The 21,565-nt window shown below is 52.7% G+C and overlaps 1 protein-coding gene and 1 long non-coding RNA gene across 3 annotated transcripts; one reads left to right on the forward strand and one right to left on the reverse strand.

The window, feature by feature from the left end:
• The first annotated feature begins 2,383 nt into the window (after positions 1-2,383).
• LGI3 (leucine rich repeat LGI family member 3) lies at positions 2,384-11,363 on the forward strand. 2 transcript variants are annotated; one of them, XM_005285109.5, is made up of 8 exons: positions 2,384-2,741; positions 5,363-5,434; positions 6,017-6,088; positions 6,360-6,431; positions 6,898-6,969; positions 7,508-7,677; positions 7,897-8,061; positions 9,239-11,363. In XM_005285109.5, exons 1-8 carry the CDS (start codon positions 2,530-2,532, stop codon positions 10,054-10,056), a joined length of 1,653 nt encoding a protein of 550 aa, XP_005285166.1. In that variant the 5' UTR covers positions 2,384-2,529; the 3' UTR covers positions 10,057-11,363. The 2 variants fall into 2 exon arrangements, with proteins under 2 accessions (XP_005285166.1, XP_005285167.1); XM_005285110.5 differs by lacking the exon at positions 5,363-5,434 and having other exon boundaries at positions 9,239-10,190.
• LOC135981556 (uncharacterized) lies at positions 11,306-18,492 on the reverse strand. Its single transcript, XR_010598624.1, has 2 exons — positions 18,364-18,492; positions 11,306-11,389 (listed from the first exon to the last, which is right to left on the reverse strand). It is a non-coding gene; the product is annotated as an uncharacterized LOC135981556 (long non-coding RNA).
• Between the last annotated feature and the right edge of the window lie 3,073 nt (positions 18,493-21,565).

Genomic DNA, 21,565 nt, shown 5'->3' on the forward strand with positions numbered 1-21,565 from the left:
CTGCCCTTCAGGCTGGAGTATCTGGCCCGTCGATATGGCCATGGCCAGGCTTGGCTCAGTGCCCCGAGTCTCTGAGCCCCTCTGGCACCTGATGGTGCTTCAAATGTTCAAAGCAAAAGCCGAAAATCAAAAGCCTTTCACAAGAGCACTAGTTGTGAGTGCCCGGGCCCTTATCGGAGTGTGGGCTGCCGGGGGCCTTTGGGGAGGGGCCGTGGGTCAGTCACATTCTGTCCAATGTGCTGAACGGGTCATGGAGTCTGATCCCTCAAACACTGGAGTGTTCCCTCTCGGTGTCTCATCCCAACGTTGTTGCTTCCACATGTTGCAATTAGAGACAGACCCGAACCAAAGCTCTGAGCCACCCTCTCTCTTGACACTGAGGGCTTCAAAATCTGGTCTCAAACCTGGATCTAAATAATTGCAGCTGTGGACAGCCTCTGGGGTAAGGGACTTTATACTAATAGGGGTGAGACCTTTGACAGGGGAAGTTTGCAGGGCTGCAGCTGGGCAGAGATGAGCTGATTTCTACAGCTCACTGAATGAATGCAGGCACTTCCTAACACACCAGCTGGTCCCCAGTGAATTTTGACCTCTCTGCTGTTTGACAGCTAACCTCTGACCCTGCTCCAGGCTGATCTGACCTTACAGTTGTTCTGCAGTTAACCATGGCCTGACAGCTGCTCAGCCTGACCCTGTCTGCAGCTGATTGCATAGGCCTAGTGACAGAACATAAAAGGACTGGCAATGGTACCCAGCTATTAGGTCCCCAGCTTCCCCGCCTGAGGCCTCGGAGCCTGCGCAGAATGGAGGTTGCTCCTTTGTGCTGGTTTTGCACTGGGGGTGCTGGCCCAGCCCTCAGCAGGAAGAGCTCTCCTTGTATTTTTCTTACCCTCAGGCTGTCAGGTGCACCTTGAGCATCAGGACTGCCCCCAGCTTCCTGCCTTGCTTCCTGGAGAAAGTACAGATGGAGCAATGATGAACCCTGTGCACTGAGGCCCCTTCCAGTGAAGGGGAGCTAGGCTGCCATAATGTGTCCTGCCCCAGTTCCACCCATCCCTTCACTCCATTGCTTCTGGCCATGTCCCTCCCTTTGCTGTCTCCCCTCTCCTGCCCCATGGGAGCTCAGTGACAACCCCAGGACTTGCCTATCACTTCTCCCCCTGCTCTGCCTCTGCTGGGCCCTGGGACCCTTGTTTGTTTGTTGTCAGTGTCCTGGCCTCAGGCCCAGCTGCGGAGAGTAAGAATGCCCTCTATAGAGCCATCCCCTCTCATTGTTAGCCAGGAGAAGGCTGTGCCTGGGACGGAAGCCACTGTTTGGCGTGTGCCTCACGAGTCACTCAGCTCATCATAAATTATCCAGGAGCAGCTCAGCAAGGACGTGTCAGACGGGAGGGGGTTGGGGAGCGTACGGGGTGGTGGTGGCGGTGGTGGCAGGGGTTGATGGGGGAGGGAATCGGGGGCATAGGTAGAATGCTGCAAACCCAGGGGCACAGGGCAGAGAGATCGGAAGGAAATGAGCAGGCAGGGAGGGCAAAGCCATGGCCCCCACTTCAGGTGGGAGGATGCTGCTTCAGGTGAAGGCCTCTGTACTACTGGCGAACGGGAATGAGTGTGATGGGGAGGGTGAGTCAGCGAGGGCCAGAGGCCAGTGGAAGAGTCTGTGCTTTAACTGCCCTAACTCTGGCAGTTCTCGGGATACACACAAGAGCACTCAGGTGCACACACTTCCATGTGCACACCTGTTCACCCACTCAAGTACACCGACCCACATGTACATAGTCACACACTCATGCATGCATGTGCACCCCATGTTCACACACACATATAAACAAACACACAAATGCACATAGAACATACACAACCCAGGTGCACACAGGCTCATGCAGTCACAGAAGCGCACACAGACTCTCGGGTACATAAGAGCCCAGTCAGAGCCGTTCACAACCCATACATTCTCCATTGTGCACAGCCCCGTACATACAAAGTACACACACAGTCATATATTTGTATACACACCACATTTGCATGCACACTACAAACATTCACAGTTACATTCTTGCACATGTATTTTCAGATTCACATGCACACACAGAGAGACACACATATGTATTCAAACACGCCTGCAGAATTCATACCTAGAGAGAGACACACATACACAGTTACATGCAGTACATACATACACTCATGCCTGCAAACACACTAGTGCATGCAGTATGCACACACACACATGCTATTGCACGCGGCACACTCCCCATGCACCACAGAGATCCCCAGCCGTGATATCACTTAGACGAATCATTCAGCAGCAAAGCACTCCTGCTTCCCCCACCCCAGCAGTTGAGTGTGGTGCTCTGCAGAGAAGCATGATGGACTGTGGCATCCTCACTCCCAGGATTGCTTCAGCTCTTCACTGCAGCTCCTGGGCTTGAGAGCAAAGCCAGGAGAGGAGGGAGGATTACAGAGCAGAGCTGAAGCAACAGTCCACGGGGGGATTCTTCTCCTGCAGGGGAGGGAGGCCAGGCCAGGGCGATGGCTGAGCTGCAGCCAGGGAAAGTGATGAGGAGGGGGCAAGTCCTTGCCTTCCTCTTGATCAGCCTGGCCTACCTCTGGCTGCCTGCAGGCTCCAAGCGAGCCCCCAAGCTGCCCCCATGTCCCCAGAGCTGCTCCTGCACCAGGGACACTGCCTTCTGCATCGACTCCAAAGCGGTCCCCAGGAACCTGCCCCCGGAGGTCATTTCCCTGTGAGTATCAGCAGAGCAGGAGGGAGTGGGTGGAGGGGGGATCACTGGGATAAAGGATGGGGTATAGTGGGGGAGGTAGGTGGGCTGGGGGAATCTTTGGGGTTGTGGTTGAGGGAGATGGAGGTGGGGAATCCGTGGGGTTGATCGAACTTTGGACTAAAAGGCTGAGGGCCCTTGATGCTGTTGGAGGGTTCCCAGAAGTCAGCATATTCCTTGGGGTTACATCAGAACGGGGTTGTTGTGGGTTCGAGATGGTGTGTGTGTGAATCCTTGGGGTATATGTGTGCACAAATGTATGATGTGTGTTTAATAATAGCCCTCTGTGTGCGTGCAGGTTCTCGTGTATGTATACTGTAGCTGCTTTTTGATATGAGAAAATCATGTGTGTGTCATGTAAACATGTCAGCATGACCATGCTGGGTATCTATACCTCTTGGGTGTATTTTTCTTTCTGATCATTTTATGTGTCTGGGTGTGCATCAGTGTAAGCATGTGCATGGCTGCGTGAGCATGTTGTTGATCAGGTGGGGGGGGGGTGCGCATACATGCGATGCATGTGTGTGGTGTGCAAATGCATTATGTTTATAAATGAGCAGGTTTGTGTATAGAAGTTTGTGTCTGTGTGTGTGTGAATGAAAGCGAGGTGTATGAAAAGTAGTGTGTGTTGGTGCAAGTGCAGTAAGCGTGTGTGTGTGTGCAGGGAGAGAGCTACACGAACACTCTTTCAGCCGTGTGTTGCCACCTCCTGGGTAGCTCCTCAGCACAGAAATAGGCAGCCCTTTCCTTCCACTGTTTTAGTCACAGCTGATCCAGACCTAGCAATAGGTCCTGACTGCCCCCTTCGGTGTGGCACCATGCCACCTCTCATTGACCTCGAAGGGCTCCTGACTCTGCCTGCGGGTCCCTCCTGGCCTGGCTGGGGTGAGAGCAGGGAAGGAAAAGAAATGGTTTAATCTAATCTCATGCGCCTGTCACTGCTATATCTCCGCAGCGACATACTGGAACTGACCCTTTGTAGATTGCCATGGTGGTGTGGGGGAAGTGTGGGCGTGTGCTTGGTAGGTGTGTGTGTCTGGTGCCCCTGTATCTTTTGTCTGGGGTGTGCATCTGCTGTGTGGCGTTTGCGTGTGTGTGTATGTGTCTGATGTTAGAGTGTGTGCATGTGAGAGAGAGAGTCCCTTTTTGTCTGCTGTGTGTGTGCACTGCATGCTCCCCCTGGCTATGTCCCTGCTGGAGCCTGAGAAATTCCATAGGAACACAGGAGCTGCCAGACTGGATCAGACCCGAGGGCCATCTAGCCCAGTGTCCTGTCTCTGAGAGCGGCCAGCACCAGCACAATAGCAGATGGGAGATAATCTGCCCCCCACCCCTGCATAACTCCCATCCTGATCGCTAATAGAGGTTGTCTGAAGCCCTGAAGCATACCCCATTTCTGCCCATCCTAGGTCCCTTGTCCTTGGCTTGGCCCCCTCAAACCCTAGAGCCCAGGGTGGGATGCCTGCTGACCTCATTCTTTCATTGTCTGCTCCATGCTGTGGGTCCTGCATTGCATTAGCCATTCTCCCCCCCCCCCCCCCCCCCCCCCCCCCCCCCACACACACACACACACACACACACACACTCAGCATCACTGCCTCCGTTGGCTTATTTCCAATCAGACTGCACTGGCTGGACCTGTCCCAGGCAGACCAGCTCTCTGCAGTGGGAGGCAGGCAGGCTCCCTTTAAACACGCATGGCCCTATTGACTGGACCTGCGGGACTACCCTGGACCTACAGGCTGTAATTACAGCAAAAAAGAGAGCTCTTTAAATATACCTCCTCCACCTGGGGAGCAGAGGGCAGATATAAACTTCCCCCTGGAAAGGCTGTACCTGGATCCAAGAGCAATAACTGGAACACGCCAAGCTAGGACTAGGATAACAGGAGACTGCAGATCAGGATTGAGGGGTGTCAGCAGAGCTGTGGCAGGCCCTGGGGCTGGGAGAGCAGGGGGACTGTGGGCCAGCATTGAGGGGCATTGGCAGAGCAACACGAGAGGCAGAGATGCTTACACAGCACATACCAGTTGAACCAGGCAGGAAATGCTTGTCCTCACGTGCAAGGATTTTCAAGATTTCTACATTTTCCCCATTCTGAATCAGGACCAGAAGTTGAAATCTTGAAAATATTTGCAAACCAAAGATCGGTAGAAAATTTCAAATTGAGTCCGGGAAAACGCATCATTTCAATTTCGACCTTTTAAAAAAAACTTTTCCTTTACCGTGCACTAAAATTTTGAAACTGAAAAACATGTTGACCTGAAAAATAAACTTTTTTTTTTTTCATTTGGAAAATGTCCAAAAAGGGGAGCCCTCAGCAATTTAAAATGTGGTTTCAAGTTTGTTCGGAAACGGGGAAACCCGTAGAAACCAACCATCCTTCCCTGAGGGCAGCTTTGGTTTCTGTGAACGGGTATTTCCCCACAAAAACAAATTTAGCTGAAAAGTCTCTGACGGGCTCTGCACACTGCTGTCTGCCTACCTCCAGCCCACACTATCCTGCTGTCACTTCTCTGAGTGCTGAACTCCCCATCCTCCTGGAATGGTCCTGAGCTTTTCTCTCCCCGTTTCCTTCTCCGCAGGACAATGGTGAACGCGGCCTTTACTGAAATCAAAGCAGCAGCCTTCGCTCACATCCCCCTCCTGCAGTTCCTGTACGTCTCTGGGTCTCTCATTGGGATGGGGGCTTGTTATTGCCACGGCAGTCCCCAGGGAGGGGGACACAGGTCTTCCCATACCCTGTGAGGCAACAAGGGCTGGTAAAGGCTCGGTAGAGTCTCCTTAGGGAGGCCTTGGAGCTGTAAGGTTTGATCTCCCGCAAAGCTGGACCTGCCTGATCTAGGTGGCTGAATGGTGAGGTCATGGGAGATACAGATGGGCAGAGAAAACCTCCCCTCTATCCCTCTCTCTGGGACAAACCACAGGCACGAGGGAGGACTCTGCTCCCCCACCATCCTACATGGAGGCACTACAGCCCTGTGCAATGGGAAGGCCTCCCCCACTCCATGGAACCTTCCCTTGCCTGGGCATCAGGGGTTAACCTCTGGCCACGGCTGAGCTGCAGCAGGTAGTATTTGCACTCAGACCCTGCATCCAGATCTCTGCCTTCTCGGTGCACCCCCGGCAGTGGGAAGGGGTTCCCATCTCTCTGATTCTCAGCCTAGCACCCCCAATGCAGCCCAGCTGTGCTGGAGATGGCAGCCCCTGGAGCTGATGTCTCACCTTTCTCTTTGCAGCTTACTGAACTCCAACAAGTTTACGCTGATCGGGGACGATGCCTTCACCGGCCTCTCCCACCTGCAGTACCTGTACGTGCGCCTCTCCTTCACACCAGGGTCGGCTGGAGGGAGGGGATGGTGGGAAATGGGAGGAGAAGGTCTTTCAGGGGGTGGGGGTTGTAGGGAAGGTGCTACCTCTGGTTAGGGTTGGGGGGGTCGCGGCATCCCACCCTATGAATGCTCTTCTCCCATCTGAAGGGGCCACCCCAGGAGAGAGGGGAGCTCAGTCCCTGGGGCTGCTTGGCAGCACCATCTCTCAGGGAGCAGAGGGCGTGACCTGTGTCCCCATTTGTCCCCGCAGGTTCATTGAGAACAATGACATCCGCTCGCTGTCGAAATTCACCTTCCGAGGACTGAAGTCCTTGACACACCTGTGAGTATGACCCGTGCTGGTGGGCATGGCACGCTTGGCATGGGCCTGTGGGCAGAGTGCACCTAGCACGCCCTGTGGGCATGCCATACCTCACAGCACTTGTGAGTATAGCACACCTCTCACATGCCTGTGGGTATAATGTGCGCCACAGAGCTTGTGGGTATAATACGCCTGACATGCCAGGCACGTGCCTGTGGGGATGGCATGCCTGACACAGTAGTACAACAGGTCCATCTATTTGTGAGTTTCGCAGTGAGCAGACAACCCTACCTCTCTGACTTTTAGGGTGGTAGCTACGCCTATCAAAGAAAGCAGGAGACGTGGGGTGGGGGTTGCCACTGTGGACACAGGGCTGGCTTCCAGTCCAGGCCTTCTGCCCAGCGTCCATTCGAAAGGAGGTGCCACTTTTCCTGGCAATAAGTCTCTCTCTCTCTCTCTCTCTCTCTCTCTCTCCCCTCTCTTTCAGCTCTTTGGCCAACAACAACCTGCAGACGCTGCCCAGAGATATCTTCACACCCCTGGACATCCTCAGTGACCTGTAAGGCCCTGCCCAGGCCTGCTGCCACCACTAGGGACCTGTTATTGAGGGAGACACTGTCCCATGCTGTGTAGAGCCAACGAGCAGGATATCAGAGCCCAGGAACCTTGATCCCGGGCTGGGCCAAGGTCCTTGCAGCCGCCCAACTGCCTCCCCATTCTCCTGCTTACCCCAGTGCCTTCACCCCACCCCTCCTGGCCTGCAGATCCAGTGCCCAGCTCCCTAGCCTTCTCTTTGGGGTGGAAGATGTCAATATCCACATGCACCTTAGGGCTCTGTGGGCTCAGAATACAGGAGGGAGAACAGAGGGATGGGTCTCTTTAATGAGACACAAGGGACTAAATGTGCTCCCCACCCACACACCAGGGTTGAGACTAGCTTCCCCCAGAGCTGGAACCATTTCCTTCTCCAGGCCCAGACCGTGGGGACATGCTTGGGGTTCCCGGCCTTGTCTGTAGCTGTGGGGTGATGGAGGGGCAATAGTGGGGTTTCATTGCTCATGTGACCAATGCTCTATTGTAAACCCTTCCCTCCACAGGGACCTCCGGGGCAACGCTTTGATCTGCGACTGCAAAATCAAGTGGCTGGTGGAATGGATGGAGAGGACCAATGCAACGGTGCCTGCCATCTTCTGCAGCAGCCCCATCCGCTACCAGGGGCAGAAGATCCGGGACCTGGCCCTCAAGGACTTCAGCTGCATCACGACAGGTAGGACTGGCTGCTGGCTCTCACTGCTTCACTAGGCACGACTCGTGCTCGTTTAGCAGGCTGGGGCTGGAGGCAGGAGAGAGTGGATACGGGGCCACTTTCCATGGGCGTGGTTGAAAAGCAAAGCCGTTGGACATGCTGCTACGGCCAGGGAGCAGTGGGCTGGGTGGTGTGACGGGGGTCCCCACTGGTGCCTCATCTTCACCCCTTCCCTCCCAGACTTTGTGGTGCACCAGGTCCTGCCATTCCAGTCAGTGTCAGCTGAGCCCTTTGTCTACAGCAGCGACCTCTATGTAGCACTGGCACAGCCCAGTGCCAGCAGCTGCACCATCCTCAAGTGGGACTATGTGGAGCGCAAGCTATGGGACTTTGACCGCATCCCTGGTAAGAACCAGCCGTGCAGACAGACATCCTGCCATGGCCCTGTACTTCCCTGGAGGAGTGGGGCCAGAGATGGGAGACAGCAAGTCCCATAATAGCGAGCACGAGGAGAAACAGCAAGATCCTATCATCAGGGGTTCATGATCACTTGCAATCAGTCTCTCATTGCATGAACCACGAAGAGGCACATGGCAGGGGGATAGGAAGAGGGCATGTTAGCCTCCCTGGCGTGGTTCAGGGTGGGCTCCTGGGAAGCTGTGAGCTACCCATGGGGTTTATGATGCAGAGCTTAGGGGCAGAAACACCTGGCAGTGCTGGGTGGTTCTTCCCACTCCCTTTGGGCAGAGGCAGGGAGTGCGGATTGCAGGAGCTGTCACCGCAAAGCAACCTGGAGCCCCCTTCAGATTCAAGGCCAACAACAGGGTGCGTGCATGCGTCTATGGGAGAGTTTCCAAGTGTTTGTGTGTACATGTGAAAGTGCCGCTGTGTGTGTATATGTGAGAGGTTATAGAATCATAGAACTGTATGACTGGAAGGGACCTCGGTAGGTCATCTAGTTCATATCCTTGCACTGAGACAGGTCCAAGTAAACCTAGATCATCCCTGACAGGTGTTTGTCCAACTTGTTCTTAAAATCCTCCAGTGAGGGGGATTCCACCACCTCCCTGGGAAGCCTAGTCTAAGGGAGGGTTTGGATTTTCCATCACTATGCAGGTGTGTGCAGAAGTGTGTGGTATGTGTGTCTGCAAGCAGGTATGCTAACGCTGCTCACCTGGGACACTCTCCTCCACTAGCTACTGGAAACTGCTCCAGAGCTATTCACTTGGACGTCATCCTTCCAGATGGGCACCAAAATCCAGTCCGGGTTCTTCTCCTCTCCCCGCGCGCCAGGAAGCGCATGTGTCTGTGACAGACACAGGTGAAAAAGCTCTTCAGTCCTGACAGGGAGAGGGAACCCTCAGCCTAATTTATTTTGGGTATGAAGAGCGGGAACTGGATTTCTCTGCTCACCTGGCATGGGCTCCGGGTGCATCGCCGGGAGGACGAGAATCTGGGCTGGATCTCTGTGGCCACCCAGAATGGGCTCTGGGTGCAGACCATGTCTGATGCATGCACAGTGTGCACTGGAGCAGGGGGCCGGGGGCCTGCCCTGCTGACTCTGCCTTTTGCCCCCTTGCAGCTCATTCAGCCGTGTACTGCAAGCCCATCGTGGCCCAGTCACAGCTCTATGTGGTGGTGGCACAGCTCTTCGGTGGCTCCTACATCTACCGCTGGGACACCAACGTGGACAAGTTCATCAAGATCCAGGACATGGACAGCAGGAAGATCCGCAAGCCCAATGACATCGAGGCCTTCCGGATTGACGGCGACTGGTACTTCGTCATCGCCGACAGCTCCAAGGCCGGCTCCACCAGCCTCTACCGCTGGAACCAGAATGGCTTCTACTCCCACCAGGCCCTGCACCCCTGGCACCGCGACACTGATGTGGAATATGTGGAGAACGAAGGCAAGCCCCGGCTCATCATCTCCAGCAGCTCCCAGGCCCCCATCATCTACCAGTGGAGCCGTGCCCAGAAGCAGTTTGTGCAGCAGGGGGAGGTGGCTGAGGTGATGGACGTGCAGATGGTCAAGCACTTCAAGTTCAAGAAAGACAATTACCTGTGCCTCAGCCGCTACATCGGGGACTCCAAGGTGGTCAAGTGGGAAGGGCAGCGCTTCACTGAGCTGCAGACCCTGCCCTCGCGGGGCTCCATGGTCATGCAGCCCTTCCTGGTGTCCCAGCGCCAGTACATGGCACTGGGCAGCGACTTCTCCTTCACCCACATTTACCTCTGGGATGAGGAGAAGCAGAAGTTTGTCAAGTTCCAGGAACTCTCCGTCCAAGCCCCCCGGGCCTTCCACTATGTCCCCTTGGAGGACATGGACATCCTGCTGGCCCCCAGCTTCAAGAGCAGCACGCTGGTCTACAGGCACGTTGTGGTGGACCTCAGCTTGTAAGGGGTGTCCCTGCCGCCTGCCCAGCTCCCTGCCTCACGCCTAGACACTGTGCAGAGAAAATGTTCTTCCACTTGCAACACCCCTGGAGCCGGGGACTCCAACGCACTGCCTCTCCTCAGGCTAAAGCTTCCTGTCTGTGCCCATGCGCTGCCCCACGGCCATATCCATGGACAGGTCCAGAACACACACATACTCACACAGGCCCGTCAGTCCATGCATACCCAGCACACATTCCATCCATGCACTCGTATGCAGGAGTGTGTACTCACCACAGTCATCCCTCCATAGATAAACTCATACGCATATGCACATGCCCTCCAGCATCTCATACACATTACATTCCTGCCCATATGTCTCCAGCACGCGTACACTCCAACACTCCCATGTACACCCCTTTGCAGTCTCCTAGCCATACCATATGCATCTACACTCACTCTTTACATGTCCATGCAGTCCCTGTGCACCCCATTAACAAACACACATTCCTGCACCCCTTAACCTCACGTCCATCTCCTCGCATAGAGCCTTATATTCATGCCCATATACTGCCGTTCATGGACAGCCACATCCATGTACAATCTCAGATCCATGCCTGTACACATCCACTCTCACTACTGCACCTTCCACGCACACACAGCTACTCCTGTGTGCACATTCTTATCGGTGAACCCAGATACGGTGCATTGGCAGTGCACCATGCCATGCTGCATCTCCCACCCACTGACACACATGCATACATCCCTGTATCCGTCACCCTGAACCCTCCCTGCAGCCCCCTCTGCACACATGCTCCTGTCCCCATACACAGCGCCGGGTAGCCGGCCTGGAAGAAGCCCTTGTCGTGACTTCTCCCAAACTCTTCCAGCAGCTTCTGCCGCACTTCCTGTAGCCATCATCCATGTTCAGATTGTAGAGACACTGCTCTGTGCGGCTGCACCACTCCTGAGACCACCTGACCCTCTTTGGCTCCCCCAGTCGCCCTGCAAGAGGGCTCTCTGGAAGTGTGCCCAGTGGCAACCTCAGCCCAGATCATCCCAGCGTCCTCAGTGAGCTGCCTTCCACAGCCTTCTGGGAGCTAATGGAAGTAGGACTGGAAGGCGCCCTTTGTACCTCCCCCACTTTACTGCTGTGAATTGCTTTGCTTCCCTCCAGGCATCTTCTCTCTGTCAAGCTGCAGGGGGCAACATTGTTTGGTGGTTAGTGTAAGGGACTGGGGCTCAGGAGTCCAGGCTTGGCTTTTCTACTGACCTGCTGTGTGACCTTGGGTAAATTGCTGTGCCTCGGTTTCCCCTTCTGTAAAAGGGAGATACTGTTGCTCGCCCTCCTTTTTGACCTGCAGACAGGAAGAGCTATCAGCATGCTAGCTATCAAGTCTAGTGCATGAGCCCATGTGCCTTGGGCGCATATATCCCCATGCACAAATCCAGGGCCAGCGGAGAGGGTCAGAGAGCATTCGCTAGTGCACAAATCTAGTGCACGTGCCCAGGACACCATCCCCGTGCATATGCACCGGTGCACAATCCCAGAGCAGAAATCTAGTGCATCTGCTCCAGTGCACAATCCCGCTGCATAAGCACCAGTGAGTCTTTCAGGCCAGACCGGATGGCAGCTAAAGGGAAATGTGCCTGTGCTGCTTTGTCTAGTGTGTGGATTTCTATCCTGCCTTTCGCTTGCCATGTGCTTACATGGCTCAAGTTAAATGGAATTGCTGACAGCCACAGCGACAGGGAGTGAAAGGAGAGACTCCTCCATACAAGAGGGACTGGAGAGAAGGAAGCCAGGGGTTTCCTGAACTACCAAGGTTCAGCCCACCCAGCTCCTGGCGTGATCCCAGTGCTGGCTCTGCCTGGCCTTTGATGTTTATGGATGACATCAACCAATGGCTACAGGGCCCAAATCGTCTCTCAGTCTCACTAGTATGTTCCCCACTGACAGGGTGGAGTCGCGTCGGTGTCAGTGATAGGAGCAATTGTCTCCTGAGCTCCTGTATTCTACTCAGGGAGGCAGAACTCCAGCCTCCAGGCTGATTCCCATTCACCCCGAGCCCCTTTACACCACATGCCTTAAAGAGCATGTAACTAATCGACCCCCATGTGGAGGCCAGGTTGGTGCAAAGGGGCTGTAGTGTCCGCAAGAATCAGACCCATAGTGTCTCGATGTTCCCTTTGTCTCTAGTGCAGGTGTGGGCAAACTTTTTGGCCTGAGGGCCACATCGGGGTTGCGAAACTGTATGGAGGGCCGGGTAGGGAAGGCTGTGCCTCTCCAAACAGCTTGGCCCCCACCCCCTATCCACCCACTCCCACTTCCTGCCCCCTAACTGCCCCCCTCAGAACCTCTGACCCATCCAACCCCCCCTGTTCCTTGTCCCCTGACTGCCCCCTCCCAGGACCTCCCACCCCTAACCGTCCCCCCGGGATCGCACCCCCTATTCAACCCTCCCTGCTCCCTGTCCCCTGACTACCCCGACCCCATCCACACCCCCGCTCCCTGACAGGCCCCCTGGGACTCCCATACCTATCCAACCACCCCCTGCTCCCTGTCCCCTGACCACCGCCCTGCCCGTTATCCAGCCCCCCCGCTCCCCGCACCTTTACCATGCCGCTCAGAGTGACAGGACTAGCAGTCACGCCACCCGGCCAGAGCCAGCCACGCCACCGTGCTGCGCAGAGCAAGCTGAGGCTGCGGGGGGACAGCAGGGGAGGGACCGGGGGCTGGGCTCCCCAACTGGGAGCTCAGGGGCCAGGCAGGACAGTCCTATAGGCCAGATATGGCCCGCAGGCCGTAGTTTGCCCACCTCTGCTCTAATGCATCACCAGGGATTGGAGCAAAGGTCCCAGCTTGCTCTGTGATTCTGTATGTCCCAGGCATTGGTGGGAGGTGCAGAGCAGCCCAGCGGATGATCGTTTCCCAGCTGTGGGAAAAACCTGCACATCTACAAGACGTGCAGCAAGGATCTCTCCCTTCATACTGTGCTTATTTCCTTTGATCATCAGAGAGGGAGTGGGGACTGGTTCCCTGTGCCCGGTTTGCTGATATCTTGCTTGTGTGTTGGGGAAATGAGACCCTGCCCCTCCTCACTTCCTTGCAGGGTGCCTAGAGATGGGGAACGTCAGAAAGTTCTGCTCCAAACCCCCGCTCCTCTGGGGTCTCCGGGCCTCTTGTAGCTGCAGATCTCAAAGGCAGGGGGCTTTGTGGTGGGTCAGAAACACCAGGGCAAAGGAACTTTGGTAGTTGGTTTTGGTGCTTCACCTCCTGGCAGGCTAACCAGGCGAAGGCACCTGTTTCCCATTATGTCTCTCTGTTTATTTGTCCATATTGCCGATCCACAGACTAGCCCAATCTCTATCCATTTGTCTCTATGGCTCATGTCCTTAAAAGTCTTTAGGTGCCTAATTCCCATTGAAATCAATAGGAGGTAGACACCTAAATACCCTTGAGGATCTGGGCCTCTGTCCCTGCTTATCCCTCCTTTCCCCAGCAGTTTGATCGTGCGAAGCGTGGAAGAGCTGGGAATGGGCTATGTGTCACCTCCTCCTGCCTGTGGGTGTGGTTTCACACAGGAGATAAAAGCCTACTATTGCTGCTCACTGAAGGAATTATCCCTTTAGAGCATGTGCTTTTAGCACTGATGGCTCCAGGTTCAAACCCTGCTGGTTGTTACTGGTGGAGGACAGGTTGTTACCTTTGCAGTAGGGGCACCTGGAGAGAAGGGGAAGGCTGATCAGCAGGTGAGGGCTTCAGGAGGGTTCCCCTATCCCTAACAGAGAATGAGCCTGACCTCTTCAGGCATAAGGATATCTCGCCTGTCCTCACCATCTTACTCCTGAGCAGCAGTGCCCCAGTCTCAAACCCGCCTTCCCCTGCAGCTCCCACAGGCCCTGACCCTCCTCCCATTGGAGCAAGTGGCACAGCTCCCGCAGACTCCAGTGGGAACATGTTCAGGCTCGGGGGAGCCTGCTGTCAGTGTGCAGTGACCCCATCAGCAGCCTCCCGTTCCCCTCGCTTCCCAGCTGGAGAGAGAAGCAGCCCTGAGGTTCTTTCGCCATCTGCTGGGGAGTGGTGACAGGGACGGCCTGGCCCTGCTGTGCGGGAGCCGAGGGGGAGTCCACATGCTGTTCTCTCATCAGCTGCCTCCTCTTGCCTATAGTTCCCCTCTGGGCCACACTGCCCCCCTCCCCAACCCCCCAGAGCAGGACGCTCTCTGCATACGACTTATAACCAAGGTGTACGAGCTCTACAGAAATGCTTCCAAAAATAAATGCACTGTGACAGTCATGCCGTCCTTTGTTCTGAACCATGAGCTCTGTGCTATGAAACATGCCAGGGACTGAGTGTGTGTGTGTTTGTGTGTGTGTGTGTGTGTGTGAATGCACAACCTAATGGGGGTGTTACAAACCTGATATTACTCTCTCCTCCCTGAGCATCCTCTCCCTTTCATCCCAAAATAGCCTCTTCCTAATCCCACAGTTCCTCTCCCAGTCCCGGCAAACACACACCCTCCCCTAATCTCATAATATTTCCTCTCCTTAATCCCAGAATTTCCTTCCAACTAATCCCTGACTCCCCACCCTGGCAACACACAGCCCCTCCAGTTCCAGGACACCACACTTTCCCTTGAACCCCCTTTTCATTTTATCCCCAACTGAGGGAGAATGTTCAGGGATCGGCAGTTACCTGTGGCCAGTGGTTTCTTTCCCATTGCCCCCAGCCCCCAGGGGACCTCTTGACAGCATCTCTTGGCCACATCCCAGCCTGAATTGTCCCTGCTGGTCACCCAAAGTAGTTATAAAAGAACGGCCAGGCAATCGTAGCTGGACTCCTGCCACCCCACCCCCACCAGCTCCCGTTAGTATCTCACACATTACAAATGAGAACTCATCTGTGTGTGGACAGCCTTTGAGCCCTGTGTCAGCCACATTTCCAACCCGATGGGGTAGAAATCCTCCTGACAGATACCTTATGACTCATACTGTGTCCATCCGTCCATCCCTCTAATATTATATATGCCCATCTATCTAGCTGTCTTTCTGTCTCTGTGACTATATGTGCCTACTCTCTCTCACCAGAGATATTTATTCACTGTACCTGTTTTACACAGTGTTAGTCCCAGTAGTAGCCAGGGTGCTGTCAATAATATTATCAGGAGGCAATATTTAAGCAATAATGACTAAGGGAGCATGGCCTGGCCCCTTAGTAAACAGATGAAGGAGTTGTGGGCATGAGAGACAGCCTGGTCATTAGCTGATAGGGAGTCATTTTTATTTTTATAAGGCCTGAAATCAATGGGACGTTTTCTGTTGAATTCAGTGAGTTTTGGATCGGGTCCGTACAACATGACACAGTGATTGCCTTTCTGTGTTTTAAGGATTAGCAGTTGAATGCCTTGTACAATGGCCAGGGTTCTCACTGGCTGTGACTCTCACTGCTGGTCCATTCATTCCCATTTCGCTGTGCTCAGCAGGGACAGTCCCTGTTTATTTTTCCCAGCCGACTCTCACTTTCTCCTCTGTGAGTCAACCCCAACAGCCCCCAGCGTTTCTCAATACCGGCCACCATGGCCGCATGCATCCATCAGGGGGTTTTCCTGAGGCCACCACAGCCTCCTGGACAGAGATGGGGAGGGCAAGGGGGCAAAGCAGCAGCCCCTCCCTGCAGTGCCAATGGGCTCAGGAGACAGGCTTCGGCCTTCCACCACTCCCGCCTGGCTCCAGCGATGGAGCTCCGGCTCTGGGCTTCAGCCCAGGGCAGCAGGGCTTGAGCATGGCCAGCCTTATGGGGTGTCGTGGTCAAGAGGCAAGAAGTGGGATGAACCTGAGGTGCAAGGTCACAAAAGGGAGCTCAGGGCAATGGGGGGAGGGGAGGAGCAGGGTCCCAGGGGACAATGGAAACCCTGGGGGGGGGGCAGTGGGGAGGCAGCGGGGGCTAGAGGTGATGGGTGGAGGGCCAGGGGAGGCAGTGGGGACCTGGGGCACCAAAATATAACTGTACATTATTTTTATTATTGAGTCTGAAAAAAAAACCCTACATAAATTAATTACACTGATTTGGACATGTATATGTGCATATTTATTTGTTTTTCCTAAAGTTAATTAAGTGTTTTAGGAAAATTTGTCAGACTGGCCACTAGGAAGAGTTGATGGCCGCCCTCTGAGGCCACCAAAAAATTTGTTGTGAGAACCCCTGCACTTGTCCAATAGGGATCAATAGAAATCAAAGGAGCCCCCGAATGCCTGTGTTTATAGATTCTAGAGGTTGGCAAAGATCCTTCCCTAGTGGTGAAAGCTCAGCGGAGTGGTCGATGGGAAAGCAGGGCTCGCTCCCAGCCTTCCATTAGTTTTATAACCTTCAGCAGCCTTCACCACATTTTATTCAATACTGAATTAAACTAAGTGGTGTGTGGTACCTCTGGCATCCCAGCCCCCAGGGACAGGAACCCAGGGCCAGCTTTAGGCCGATTCCCCCAAATTGGGTCCCGTGCCTAAGAGGGCCCCGCACCCAGCCAGAGCGCAGCAAGTCCCGCGGCCCCGCTCCCCCGGCCGGAGCGCGGCAAGTCCCACGGCCCCGCAACCCCGGCCGGAGCGCGGCAATCCCCGCAGCCCCGCTCCCCCGGCCAGAGCACGGCAATCCCCGCGGCCCCGCTCCCCCAGCTGGAGCGCGGCAATCTGAAGTGCTGCTGAAGACTTGGAGCGCCGCCCGGTGAGTACAAGCCCCACAAATCGGGCCCTGCACTTGCTAAAGCCGACCCTGCAGGAACCGCTCTGGTTTCTTATATAATCAAACTCTACCTTGAAAAAACATCTGCTGCATGTTCCCCAGACAAAGAATCCTATGTAAATATCCGTGGTGGAGGGCTCAGCATACCAGGACCTAGTATACAACAGCTGCTCAGACACTGTCACAACAGAGAATTACACCAGGAGCCAACTGGTCCCACCTAATTTGACCAAGGGCTGATTTTTCATAAGGGCTGAGTCCATTTTACACAGTAGTGAATTTGCACAGACGGGCTACATCTAGGCTGGCATTTCCAAATGGGGCTAAGGGAGCTGGTGTCCAACTTTCAGTGGGAGTCACTTGGGAAATCCCAGCCTTCATTTGCACAACGGTTGGGTTTGCAAATGAGGGCTGCCTCCAATTTGCACCAGGGATTAACTTTCACCAGGGTTGCATCTCTTCCCATCCCCACTCACCAGGTGTGCATCTACCATAAATCGCCTGTGAAATGACGTAGGTTTACAACTCAACACCACACACAAGACTAGCACCATTCAGCTGTGCTCACAGCTTCCCTGAAAGCGGAAAGGGAACTGCTTGCTGTGGACGCTTCTGACATAAAGCTCAAAGGTCAAATTCACCCCGGTATAACTCCATTATCTTTAGTGTTACATCCGGGAGGAATCTCAAGCCCTCTGCAATTAAAGAAGTTGCCACCTGCATAGCACACAGATAACCACAGTCGGTGTTTGGCTGGGCCTTGAATTTAAGAAGAAGACTTGCGACAGCCCTTATAAAAAAAGAATGTACCGCAGGATCCTTCAGGCATGAGCCAATACACCATTATTTGCAATGTTGACACTGCAGGGAACGGGACTGTTAATGCAGGATGCTGTCCTATTATTTTGATAAGGGAGGTTTCCAAACAAAGCAGGGTGCAGGGAAATTGGCTACCAATTCATCTCAGAGACTGAATGACAGGAACTTTGTTCTCAAAACCAGTCTTTCCTATCATTGAGGTGTCTAGGCACCAACGTTTCATCGGAGCCTGTGATCATGTGAGAGATTCATCAGAGCATGTAATCGTCCTTTGCCCTTTTTTTGGAGGATCTCAATGCATTTTACATGTGTCAATGAATTTTCACAATGTCCCTGTGTTGTAGGGATTATCATCTGCATTTTACATGGGGGAAACTGAGGCACGGATTGCTTTCCCCAGTTCAGCAAAGCATTTAACCATGTGCTTAACTTTAATCCTGTACTTAAATCCCACGCACTTAAAAGTTAAGCACATGCTTTGCTGAATTGGAGGCATTGATTTTAATAGACTTTGAAAGACTACCTGGCCTTAAGGTCAGATAGCAAAATCAGTGGTAGATCTAGGAGTACAACTCAGATCTACAGAATCTCCATCTCCAAGCCTTCAAAAATCATGAGATTTCAAAAAATAACAATACACTTTAGGCTCTTTTTCTTTGTGTACTGGTTTCTGAGCTTTCAGGGCGCACTTAGGTCTCATGTGTTCAGGCTTTTTTCTGCAACCAATAGAGCTAGAAACTTGCTTTTATTTATAATGGAAAATGTGATTCTCACCTAATCATATGACTCCAGGAGCTGGGGCTTTAAGGAAAACATCAAATATAGTGAGACTTGACAACACTGGATCTGCTGAGTCCCAGGTCTGGGTTTTAACCAGAAGACCATCCCTTCTCCTGCTTGTGTAGCTCCCAAGTACCTGTGCTTCTCTCAACGGACAAAAAGCACTGTAAGAACACAACAAAAAGAGTACACGTTGGGTGCCCTTTTGACTTTTTCACAGCCCAATGGGAGCACCTCCCACTGCCCATTGCAACAGCAGCCCTGATAAACCTCAGGCACCTTCTTTTCTGTTCTGTGCCCTCTGTGTCTTGTGTCGTTTTCACGTTGCACTGGGGAAAGCCGTTGCCAAAATGCAATTTTAATTTACCCGTCAGAGCCTGCGTGGTTTGTTTCTTTCCTTTGGGCGCTGGAATATGCACATGGATTATTTGTGTGCATGCGTCAAGCACCTTCCCTGTCAGGTTACACACAGCCTCATGATGCTGTTGTTTCATACAAGGTCCTTTTGTGGTTCACAAGAGTAGTAAGCAAAGAACTCAGAGTGAAATAGGAAAGCAAACATTGCAGAGGCACCATGGCAACAAACTGTCCAGTGACCTGCCCTCATCCTCAAAGGGTTCCGAGGCTTAGAGGAAAAAGTGCCAGCCGAGGGGGCTGCGTCACTTGGAGCTTTTTACAATGATCAATATTGATTTTCTGTTCTGAGAAGTGGTGAACAGGCCAATTTCCCTTCCTTGTTTTTTTGCGACCTTTGAGACTTGTTTGGGTCGTGACCATCACAGCAAATAACAATGGGGAAAGCACTGTGCAGTCCAGCTCTAGCCCACTGGAGTCAGACGAGGGCCAATTGCTGAGTCATCAGTGGGTTTTTTCACTTTGATTTCACGAGGGCTCCAATCTACAACGGGAGGCTGAAATCATTTGTTAGGAAAGCACCTATGGAAATTTCTGCTGGAGCTATATTAACCCCTGCCTGACGACTTGCAAACACAAATCTCCTCTTTGTGCGCACTCACGCCCCAACCCCAGTCCTGAGGAAGGAAGGCCTGGGAAATCACATTGGCTTAGCAGCCCGTCTGGAAGCATAATCTGCTATGAAGACCACTATGGACAATTCTTTGGGGGTCCCTTTTTCAGCTCCTGGGATACAACAGTTATAGGCACTGTAGACAGAGAGAGAGAAGTTCAATAGATCAGCAAATTCAGGCTCTGTTGGAGCAGGAGGGAGGGAATTCCATAGCTGAGGGCTGACAATAAGCTAGCTCCAGATCTTTTCTGTTGAAACCAAGGGGGCACTAGTATTAGGGGAGGGGGAAGGATAGCTCAGTGGTTTGAGTATTGGCCTGCTAAACCTATGGTTGTGAGTTCAATCCTTGAGGGGGCCACTTAGGGATCTGGGGCAAAAACAGTACTTGGTCCTGCTAGTGAAGGCAAGGGGCTGGACACAATGACTTTTCAGGGTCCCTTCCAGTTCGAGGAGATAGGATGTCTCCATTATTAAAGCACTTCATAGGGTTCTAACTGCCCTGTTATCACATACAGAGAGAGCCAGAGCTAGACCTGCAGCTGGTGCAAACCGGAGTAGCTCTGTTGACCGTAGTGGAGCCATGGTCATTTATGCCAGCTGGGCCTCTGACTTACTAGGTTTATAGAGGAAACTAAAGGGGACTCTTCTGAAATAAAGGTCATAGGTCAAATTCACCCCTTGTGTAACTCCATTGGCTTTATCGTTACACCAGGGATGAATCTGTGTCCCTAATCTTATGTTATGTATTGTTTTTAGAGTCCAGGGCTTGCATGTGCTTTGCAGGCGTGTCCTGCTTCCTAGCTTTCTAACACTAATATGATGTCATGAGTGCACTTCTAATAGAACAGAGACACTGCAGAACAGATCCTCAGCTGGTGTAACCTCAGGTTGCTCCATTGAAGTCAGTAGAGTTACCCCAGGTACATCAGCTGAGGAGCTTGGCCAGTTATTGGAAGGTTTCACAAAAGGAATGGGTTGGAAGGAGGGATTTGAAGGAGCAGAGGGAGGGTTGCTTAGTTCTATGCACACGAAGTGGGAGGCTAATAACATGGGATTATAGCAACACGATTAGAGCATTAAACCCAAAGCATTGTACATGTCACGGCTCAGGTACATACACTAGAGCTATCAGTTTCATTTTTCTATCTCATCAGTTTTACCTATGTATGTAGTACCACAGGAGCATGAATAGGACCTAAAATCCGGTTAAGACTCCTTCACAAAAACATCTTTGTTGCAGGGATACTATTCACAGAGCAGGGGGAGGTTGGGGCATGCAGTACCTGCCAACTTTGGGAAGCTATGAATAGAGACCTTTGGAGAAAGATACAATGGAGTCGGAACACTATTTGGAGGGACAGAGTGGAAAAATTGTAGATGTTTTGCTCAAAAGATAGAAACTATGGCTCCAAAATGGGGACATTTGGGAAGTCTGGACAGGCCTGCAACTGTCTCCTTTTGTCCTAGCCTGTGGGGAAAGTAGAATCCTATGTGTATTGCCATCTCTGGTGGTTTCCATGGAAATGATATTTACATCATGAATGTATCATAAATTTCCAGCACAATAAATAAATTAAAGCACTGTGTCAAAGCCAACTATTGCTCTTAAGTCAAGCAGCAGTTTGATCCTCAGAGCTCACAGCAAAAAAGCTGGGATTCAGGACACCTGGGTTCTGTTCCCAGCATTCCCATTGACTCACTGTGTAATGTTGGACAAGTCACTTCTCTGCTCCATGTCTCTATTTTCCCACCTGTAAAATGGGCAGAGTAGATTTTGAGGCCAGAAGGGACCATTATGATCATCTAGTCTGAGGGTCTGAGTAGCACAAGCTGGAAAATGTCACCCAGTAATTTCTGCATGTGGCCCAAAAACTTGTTGCTGAACAAGAGTGTGTCTTTTAGAGCGATTTACAAGTTTTTTTTTGACAAAGAAGGATATGTGGCAAAGAGAATTGCAAATGAAGGGCAAATGCACGAATGTTTCACTGATCCATTTTCATCATGTACACGGTAGTGATTCAGAGTAGCAGCCGTGTTAGTCTGTATCCGCAAAAAGAACAGGAGTACTTGTGGCACCTTAGAGACTAACAAATTTATTTGAGCATAAGCTTTCGTGGGCTACAGCCAGTTTGGCCAATGTACATGGCAGAGAGGTATTGCTGGCGCATG

This window comes from Chrysemys picta, chromosome 2, assembly GCF_011386835.1.
Source record: "Chrysemys picta bellii isolate R12L10 chromosome 2, ASM1138683v2, whole genome shotgun sequence".
In the NCBI taxonomy this organism is placed as follows: Eukaryota; Metazoa; Chordata; order Testudines; family Emydidae; genus Chrysemys; species Chrysemys picta.